This window comes from Tympanuchus pallidicinctus, unplaced genomic scaffold (genome assembly GCF_026119805.1).
Source record: "Tympanuchus pallidicinctus isolate F22 unplaced genomic scaffold, pur_lepc_1.0 scaffold16, whole genome shotgun sequence".
In the NCBI taxonomy this organism is placed as follows: domain Eukaryota; kingdom Metazoa; phylum Chordata; class Aves; order Galliformes; family Phasianidae; genus Tympanuchus; species Tympanuchus pallidicinctus.
In genome coordinates this window covers 3985388-3995387 of record NW_026294679.1, presented here as the reverse complement: position 1 = coordinate 3995387, position 10000 = coordinate 3985388, and the positions used below count along the sequence as shown (strand labels likewise).

At 43.1% G+C, this 10000-nt stretch overlaps 1 protein-coding gene and 1 long non-coding RNA gene across 3 annotated transcripts in view; both read left to right on the top strand.

Annotated features, from left to right (window-relative positions):
- Positions 1 to 4084, top strand: part of LOC128077654 (uncharacterized) — a 7193-nt gene extending 3109 nt beyond the window's left edge. Inside the window, exons 2-3 of one of the 2 annotated variants that reach the window (XR_008205116.1) lie at positions 157 to 283; positions 1529 to 4084. This is a non-coding gene — a long non-coding RNA (uncharacterized LOC128077654). The remainder of the gene's footprint in view (positions 1 to 156; positions 284 to 1528) is intronic. The other variant, XR_008205115.1, reaches the window with a different exon arrangement.
- Positions 4085 to 8407: 4323 nt separating this feature from the next.
- The window catches only part of HMX3 (H6 family homeobox 3), a 2384-nt gene continuing 791 nt past the window's right edge, over positions 8408 to 10000 (top strand). Inside the window, exons 1-2 of the mRNA XM_052677390.1 lie at positions 8408 to 8511; positions 9765 to 9817. Of these exons, the coding sequence (XP_052533350.1) occupies positions 8408 to 8511; positions 9765 to 9817 (157 nt within the window). The remainder of the gene's footprint in view (positions 8512 to 9764; positions 9818 to 10000) is intronic.

Below are 10000 nucleotides of genomic sequence, written 5' to 3'. Positions count from 1 at the left end.
TCATTTGTATGAGCAGGAAGGACAAGATGGAGGGCTAAGTCACGGCACAGGTAGGGTGCAAAAGCAAGCTTAGCTCTACATTTATGTCTTTGGCTGGGCCTTACTCAAAATCCTAGAATGGCCCGTATATATTTATTTCCTTGTTTGAATTTGCAGCAAGATTGCAATAACCTCTGGCCAACCTTGGCTGCTGATTTCACACTTCTAACCAAAAGTAAGCCTGCAGTTTCATTTCTGAGCTGGGAACAACTTGATTGCAGAAAGTGGAAGAAAACAGGGGCAGGTAGGTGCCTAACCCAAGGTATTCATTTAGTGCCTCCTATTCGTACTCATCTTGACAATGGCACTTGACTTTAAAGCAAGTTCTGCTCGATGCAAGTATCTGCAGTTGGTCCAGTGGAAATCAGTGTGATGATATATATACAGGTAATGTTCATTGCACAGGATTTCAATAAGGTTGTCCCCTCTTATCCATAACAAAAGTGGAAAGCGCAAGGGACTTGGGAGCAGCAGAAAAGTGAGAGTGCAGCATCAATGTGGGGAGAAGCCCTTCATCCGGTGGGGCCAGTGCTACTGCCTGCTCCTCCTGCTTCTCCTGCCAAGGGTGGGGAAGCAGGCAGGGCTGTTCGTGCAGCCGCGAGCTCCCTCTGGCTCCTGAGCCATCTGCACTGCATGGCCGTTGGTATTTTCTGATTAAGGAGAAAGCCACAGGCTCCTGCCTGGCAAACTCACTTTTATGTCTTGTTTCAGCACTCCCCACTGAGCTTTCTGAGGGTTTGCTGAGTCTGAAAGAGCAAGGGAAGAAGGGAAGACTTTATATAAATAAATTCTGGCAGTTCATCTTGGAGGCAGAATGTTCTCAGCAGTCGGTGTTATGGGTTCAGCTGCTCTTTCTAGTTGAGATCTCCTTTGGGAAGCTGACCCAGACAGGACTGTGCCCAGCCCTGGAGGAGAGCACTCCCTGGCACCAGGCAGCTGCTGAGAGCTGCCCTGACGTCTCCCATCCTCAGTCCCAGGCTGAGCGCACACCGCTGTGAGCTGCTGCCTCCAATCAACCCCTGCTGTAAACACCTGTATTCCTTGGGTGCCACTTAATTACTGAGATTTAGTTATAAACAACAGAAGTTCCCATTTTCAGGTCTGAGCAGCCCTTGTCGCTCATGTGGTTTGAGTTGATGATAACAATTAAAAACCAAACAAGCTCCACATTAAGCTGCTTACGTCCTCTGCTGCCGTTATAATCGATATGGCCCCAGCACATGCCACTCAGATGAGCCACTTTGTCTTTACCACCTTTTGGAAGTCACTTAATCACCCTTTCTTTCCCTGCCCCATCCAGACTACCAGGTCTGCAGGGCCAGAGTAACGCTGGGTTAGTGCTTCAGACCGTGAAGTGCCAGCCATGGCTCAGCTCCCCAGGAGCTCTTGTAAACACAAATAATTAATTTTATATTGTCTGTTCAAGACTTGGAAAGTGGGAGTTTGAAGGACGTGGTTTAATTTGATTTTCTCTCTTACTTTCCAACAGAATCGAATGCTACAATTAGGGTGATGATCTGTGAGAGGATGGGCTGGAAGGAATCTTTAAGACCCCCGAAGACAGTTGGAGTCTGTAGAGCATTTATCACAGGTGACGCCAGCACGTGAATCTAAAAGTAGTGCCTCTGATGCTGCGTGTATATGACTGATATTAAAAATGACTGATATAACAGAAAGCGTTTCACCTCTGTTGCCAGCCAGGAAGGTAGGTCTCCAGTATTCTCAGACTTAAATGCTGCCAGTATTTCACGTTAGGATAGTCATAAAGTTAAAGGTTAATAGGCTGTACAAATGACAGAGTTTAAGGGAAAAAATGAAGATGGGAAGATTTCTAGCACTTAGGGAACATTTTAAAAATGAAGCTCCTCTGTCTAATGTAATTTTTCCTATATTCTTTCTCACACTGTTGATCATTATTGAAAATATTTCTATTTGCATAAGTGATTTCTCCTTCACTGCCCACCTCCGTTTGCTTTTTGGATGATCACTACTTCCCACAGTACATGATGAGTCATAATCCTGCTGCCTGCCATAACAGTCTGCTGCCACAAGAATGTAATGGGGCTAAATTAAAGCCATAGCCTTGGAGGGAGGATGGAAGGGAGAGATGGGAATGAGAAAGGCTTTTATTTAATTGCGAGCCATTAGAACTTGCAGGTTGAGGAGAGGGGCAAACACATGCATTGCTGGAAATGGAATTTGGATGCGTTGTTGAGATTAGCTCAACGGGTGTTGTGAATGACAAAAAAACTTATTTCTGTGTGAGCTTTGCTGCCATGAATGGCAGGGATTCCTTTCCGTGATGCCAGCACTAGAAATGAGATTCTAATGGCGAGATTAACGTGACTAAGACAAATATTGTTACAAGGAGACTTCCAGTTATCATGTTTGCTTCTGTACTGATGAAGAGAAATTCTCCCTTGTTTCCTATGGAGGCCTTGTAGAGCAACTGGGAAAGGCCATTGTTTGAGCATTGTCTCTTGTGGCACTCTGGGAATGAAACTGCAGCAAAGCACGGCTCTTCAAAACGTGCATTCTCCAAATGTTCTTCTCTCAGTCTGATCAGTGCCTGCTGATTCTCAGGAAAAAATAGTGTGAATGGTGCTGCTGAGATCGAGATCGATCTTTTCAGTTGTTTCCCAGGTACATGTAGTACACACATTATAATGCTAAGCTCTGACAAGCAATTGGCAATGAGTGAAGGCACCTTCAAGTCAACATTTATTCTTACTGCTTTCTTCATGTACGAAAGGGAGTCACCCAGGTAGTGCTGAATTCTGGGTGTGCACAGAATCTCCCACTCCTTGCGAGGCAAGTAAGAGGCACTGCTAGGCTTTGACATTTGGTGGCCCCAAGCAGTACTACAGCTTTTCTTCCTCTGTGTTCTTCAGCTAGCTTTTAGTTTTCTCCAACATGTCCTTAAAAACCTTCTGGACCTGAGATATACAGAAGAAGTTAGATATTCTTGATTTACTGGGTTCTGAGCAACGAGGAGTTATGAAATAAGTATGGCTGCTGGGCAAAAGCCTCTACTGCTCTGGAGCTGAAATGAAATAGAGAAAGTACCTTCGTGCTCCCTCTGGTAATGAATTCTATGCCTATTCTTCAGGACCAGACCTTTCATCTGCACAGAAGCCTGAGGTTGTAGGAGATGCTCCATACACAGCTGTTAGGAAGACCAGAATGTCAGGCTTCACATTCCCTGTGCATGGGTCAAGGTAAAACTCTCTATGGCAAATGTTTTAAGGATTACAGAGGCTCTCGGTGTCCTCTAGCAGTACCTCGGTACTGCAGTGGAGCTTTCTCATGCTCTGTAGCATAACACATATTTACACAGCTCTGTGAAATTTCTAGGACTGTTGAATGGTGACATGCCAATTCCTTCCTCCTTCACTGCAGTTTCTATTTTCTAGTCTTCAGTTTCTGCTGTGCTATATGTCTTCTTAGCACTATCATATTAATTTAACAGAACACAAGATCATGAAAGCTCATGTTTACAATATGTGTAAGAACTGTATTTATTTTGCATGCGACATTGGAAAGAATGTGATAAAAATATTTTAAGAAATGAAAGCAAAGTTAAACCCACCTGCTTGTTTCTTTGTTTGGAGACTAAAATGTGGTACAAATGAAATAAAAAGTCTGTAAGAAGTAAATTGCTTGCAGTGCAAATAGATTTCTAAGACTTTACCATTGCTTGGGTGAAAAACATTTGAAAGATCTCCAGTAATTTATTCACAGAGCATTTTCCTTGTCTAAAACAATGAGTCATGCACTGCCTTTGGGAGAGTTTGGGGCTCTTCTTTCCACATTCAAGACCCATTGCTTTGCAGCTAACTGCTTTGATTCAAATAAGATTTCTTTAGGAAAGGAGTGTTTTTCTTGCTGATCTTTAGCCTCTGTGGGAGCTACCTCACACATCCAGGTTGTCTGATAGGATCCTTCATCCCTCTGTATTGGCAGCTGCTCATGTAAGCAGATCTATGATGGCAGTGGGATTGCTTGTGTGAAGAAGTGCTCACCTAAAAGCAGAGGGTCCATTTTCTTTGGCCCTTTGTAATTTCTGGTTTTATTCATCCTTTTTTTTTTTTTTTTTAACAGAGAGACCAAATGGTTATAATGTTCCAAACTAAAAGACAGTTTTCTTTTGAAAAAGAGGCCATGCCTAAAAGTTGAGTGTGGAAAATGCTGCCTGTAGCCTTTTATTAGCTTCATTCACTCTAATATATCTGCCTTGTATGCCAAGAAAAGTATAAACAAATGGCAGGGTATTGGTTTTTCAATAGCAAGGTTTAAACCAAGGTTATAAAAAACATATCCCATCTGACTGTATTTATGAAACAATTAATATTGTCAGTGTCTTTTCCATCTCCTCCAAGTCACACTTACTACATAAACTTTGATATATCTCTAAGAGGAACAAAAATACCAGCCGGAGAATAAACAGGGCAGTGCGCCAGCACTATTGGAAAGGGAAACTATTTCCTTGTCTTCTTATACAATGCTTTGATATTAAAATAAACCAAGACGTAATTCTCTTGAATTTGCCTGTGAAGGCTCGGGTGATAGCAGACGAAGGGTCTTGTTCTTAGCTTGCAATGTCAGATTCTATATGCAATTAACAATTTTCTTGCGCAGAACACTGCGCAGAACACTTTTACACTGGCAGTAAGTCTCGAATTCTCCGTTCTACCCCCAGGACCACAGCGATTTGGTGTCAGCCCTGGCCCTCATTCTGCTCCCATCTCCCGTCGTGCGCGATGGGGCGCCGGCCCCGAGTGCGGCAGTAGTGCGCCCGGCGCTGTCCGTGGTGCTGAAGGCACCGCTCCTAGGAGAGCGAGCGGGCAGAGCGTACCTACTGCTATTTCTCGTGTTATTGCTATCGCTGTTATCATCACTTGCAACTGTATCACCATTATAACTACATTCATTCTCCGCAAATCAGTGTTGAAATCTTCCCGGACAAAAGTAAAAATGTTTTCCTAAGAATTTCCCAAGTTTTCCTGGTGAAGATCATCATGGCAGCTTCACATTCTTGTTTTTGCGAGCCTCCCTTGCCCTTGTTTGTCACCTGAAAATTCAGGGCTGCTTGTCAATAATGCTCTGTGTGTCATGCTGCTGCAAGGCATTCCAATCGATATATTATAATTTCAGAGCTTATTAGGAAGGTGAAGGGCGTTATCAAGGACATCTGGAAATTCTGATCGGTGTTCTGCAATCTCTGATCAGCTTCAGTGCTTTACAAGCATAGTCAGTAGAATGGAATAAAATCAAAATCTCTAACTCGAGAGACAGTGTCTAATCCTCTCATTCATACAAACCATTGCTGCCAATAACAGCCCCCTCTCCCCCTCGAAAAATAAAATAAAATAAAATAAAAACAGAAGTATCATCTGCATATTTACCCTAATGTCTTTTACCACATTCTCCATTCTTCATTCCATTGCAGCTCTCGGGCACAAAAATACATAATGAACTCCTCGTGGCAGCATGATGTGTACTGTATGTAATTTTCCTGGCTGAAATATCTGAGACAAGAGTGATCTAGAGGAAGGTGAAAATACATTAAAAGTAATTTTTTGTGACAGCATTACACAAGTAACTGAGATCTCATGCTCTGTGGATGACAACACACAGTAAGAACACTTATCAGGATGGTGAAGAGAAACAGTTAGTGCTTGCTTAATACATTAGGATTATTATTTCGACAATTCTATTGCTCTGTAGATACCAGCAGTGTTTACAGATATTGCATTTCATGCATATGCCATGTTGAAAGTGTTCCACTTTCTGTCATTTGTAATACAATTGTCTGTCTTACCTGCTGCCTTGAACAAGCTGTTCTGTCATGTTGTCAGAGCCAATCATACCGTCCTCTTGCATTGTTCTTTTTTTGTGGGTCCCTAATGACTAGCCAAATATCTCCTTAGATTAGGTGAAGAAATCATCCTTGGTTCCTAACCAGCTTTGTTCTATCTCTATATGAGGAAGCAGTTTCAAGCCACCATTCTGGGGTGTAAGGCTGAACTGGTGGAGTATCCTTGGCTTAATGTAAAAAAACATCTCTTGTTGTGCAGAAAACTGTGTTGTAACTGCTCCACAATGGCTGCACTGTTGATGAAGCTGAGTATGCATCCATGCATTGAAGGGTTTGCCCAGCAGTGGATTTAGTCCTGCTCTCCACCAACCAAGCGATGCCCTCACTCCAAACATCATTAGCACTGTATTGTATACCTCAGAGCAGTTGGATCATTATAGATCCACTGCCAAGGGACCATGTGGGCAGGGAAATGGTATGACATACTGCTTATGTGCAGGGATTCCTGAGAGAGGATCTAGTTTACTGTGACTAATAATGGGATACTAATAAAAACTTGTGGATTTTTTGTTTGTTTGCCTTTAAATAAACTCTTCCTGGTACTGAGGTTGTCCTGGCACGTAACATTGCATTAATCAAGTTTGTTAACAATGAATTTCTGATATGTACTGCTTATGTTTGACTGAAGTATATTACAAACATTTTCAGTGTAATGCTTGCCTTTCTAATAGATCTTTAGTTTTTCAACCATGTAAAAGAAAAATCAGTGCACGCTACATAAACATGTACCTCTGACCCAAAGAAGGAATGTTTGGAATTTGACTCTGAAGGAAAGAACTCAGCCCTGAGCAGTCATTTTTTGGCCTCTGATGCTAACGCCTTTACAGAACTGATCTGAGGACTTTTAGCAATATAGCAGAAAGAAGAAACTTCATTATTTAGGATAACACTTCTGTCCTGGAATGTGCAGAGACGTTATGTGGAAAGAAGCCCAGAAATCTTCTTTCCCCTGTTTTCTTTTGCAGAACAGGCAGAACAGTCTGCAAGCCACAGGAGGGATACGAATGCCTGAGCTGTCTCAATTTCTGAAGAGGAGATGTCCTTTCACTGCTCCAGCCAAAAGAGGCAGAAGGAGCCCCCTGCAGAGTGCACATCACTTCTGCTTCTTGGGATTCCTGAACCACTGATCTTCTCTCAGGTAAGACAGATCTATGAATAAGTGCAAACCACACAGAGGTCTTGACATAGAAGCTCATGCTGAAGCAGAAAATGGCCCCATCGTTCACTTATTTTACAAAACCAAGAGCTATTTGGGGGATTTGCTGACTTGGAACGAGCTGGTTCAGAATTCCATGCATTTACAACGAAAGTGCTTAGGGAAATTAGGATGACCACAGGATCTTTTAATAAAGTCCAAAACGCAGCTTGCATTTGGAATGTGTGTTCAGCACAGCTCTTGTACAACTGCCAGGGATCTCAGATAGGAACGCGAGACTCCTCATAAGCAGCTGATTTTTGAGTCAATGGGCTGTAACACCTTTGAAATCAATGATTATTTAAGGACTCCTAAAACAGCACGTTGTTCAGCGGCTGTGCGCACAAACATTGGATCTATTCTATTCCCTGCTGGCTCCCAGCAAATGCATAATTTGGATCTGAGTTCTGAAGGCTGGATATGGTTTATAACTCTTGTTTCCTAATCAGCCCAGTACAACATTCACCACACAGCTTTGGAGTTCTGTGTGACTTCAGCAGGAGCTGAAAACACTCAGCGCTTTTCAGGTGTGATTCCAGGATGCTTGTGGATTTTCATGAACATGTAATTTGTGACCACAAAGAAATTTGGGATGTTTACACAGTTTATACTGTTTTTTTTTCTCCCAGTCTATAGAAAATAATTCAGAGTTTATGGCTTGATATGTAAACACCAGTCTTTAGATTTAGAAGCACAAGCTGCAAAGTTGCCATTTATCCTTTGTTCTTTGGATATTCCCATCCTTATATTGAAACAAGACGAGCTACAACAAAGTTCACTTAGATGAAATGCCAAAGAGCAGCTTATATTCTGCCTTGACATCCTCCTATGGTATTTTTCACAAGAGATCTCCTCCACTGTGTTTAGCTGACCTCTTTTCTGTGAGCACACTTGTGAAAGTGACAAACTGTGCACACACGGCCATCGTCAACACAAAGATGATCATCCTTTCTAGAAACTGGACTGGAGGGCAGGTCGCCATGACAAAAGCAAAGGATATGTTGGATGAGTGTGTGATGATCAGAGAACATTGCATCGTCTGATATAGAGCAAGTGTGTGGTGCTGTATGGAATGAAGACTGTAGCTGGATCACATCATTTGCCCATCACTTCTGTCCCTGCGGATTTATTCCAAATTACATGGCAGTTTTCCACAGAACTTGTTTCACAGAAACGTCACAACCTGGAAATTGTTCTGCTTTCCTGTAAACACGATATCTTTGTGAGTCAGAGGCAGGGCTGTGATGGGCCCCAGAATAAAAGTCTCGCAAATTAACGGTGCAATCAGGTTCAGAATGGACACTCTAATATTTGTCAGGAAAGACACTCAGCTTGCCAGGAAACCACCAGAAAGCAGATACTTGCAAGGCCTTCAGTTTAAAGGAACAAAAATGCCATTGTAAGGCATAATAAGGGAACAGCTTTAACTGTTCCAAAATACCTCCTGCTCCACGCACACTGCATACACTCCTCTGTACTCAGCCAAGCAAAACCCGAACTGGGTTACCAAGCATAACTCGCCTGCAGTTTCTCCAGCCTCGAATAAAACATCCTTATCAAAAACACATCCTGCAGCAGGCATTTCTTCTGATGAGAAAGTAGCATCCGCTTTCTGGGTAACCTCTTGTTTCCACCAAGAAGCAATTGAAAGAGTGGCAGAGAAATGGGGTGTTTCTGAGTAACTCGGATTTGACGGCAGCCCTGATGGTGTGTAACAATTTGCAGCAGGAAAGGGAGAGCCATCGCTCGTGGCTCAAAGTCTGTGGTAGTTAATCTTTGGCACTCACAGAATTGTTTTTAGCTGCCTGGGCAGCGGAACGGCAGCTCTGCAATCTGATAGCAGGAGAATTCATTTCAATTGCCTGAGTAAGTAATATATCTGCATGGGGCAAACTGCTAACTGCTTTCTCATCTCCTTCCTCCCCCCCGAATGTCCAAACCCGATGCTGTGAGGCACCTCCCAATGGAAGAAATTGTGTAAAGCTAGCCACGAAATTAAATACTGCTTTGATGGATGGTTGTTTCTTTGCAGTCGTGGGGCAAAACGCTGCAGAGCACTGGAGGAGAGCACGGGACTGGCTGTGCAGACAGTCCTGCTGCTGTCAGAAAGCTCCTGCCAGAGGAAAAGCAGATGCAAAGCTTACAGAAATCACAGCGCGGCTTCATGCTTCAGCTTAGCAGGAGTGCATCTCTTTAGAAGAATAATGAAAAAGAAGAGGCGGTACTGAGACAGGATAAATAAGGAGATAAATCACTTTGCAGTGCAATGCAAGCCAAACCTGGAAAATAAACAATTACTTTAAATCATATCAAGCACCTATCACCAACATCCCATTTATACAATTGATCCATGTGTAAATTAGCCAATTAATTCTGAATTGGAACACTAATGAAATAATAATCATCTGTTTACAATGGAGTGGGATGAGTGTGGGTTTAGAAACAAAAGTAGAAGGAAGACTGCAGCAAACCCCCCTGGGCTCAGGGATGGGTCCCTCAGCATCGGGCTTCACGTGCAGCTGTTGCTGGGGGGCATAAATAAAAAAAAAACGAGTGAGAAAGGGATATAAAAAAGGACACAGAAAGGGACATAGAAAGGGATACAGACAGATTGTTTTCTTGTTTTCTTTTTTTCCCCCTTTTTTGATGCAGAATAAAGAACTGCGAAGTGACCGCTCCTTGTAGCGTCATCGCGGACCGTCTCCGTTTGTCTCTCCTGCTCAGCTTTGCCCTGTGAGTGGCTGCTGGTCCTGAGGGACCACAGGCAGATTAGGAGCTGACAGTCCTGCCCTGAAGCTGCCCCCTGCACCGCTTCCTGCCCGTGCATCTTAGTCCAGAACTGAAGAATATCCCCGCTGCATCAGACTTGCTTTGACAAATTCCTGATA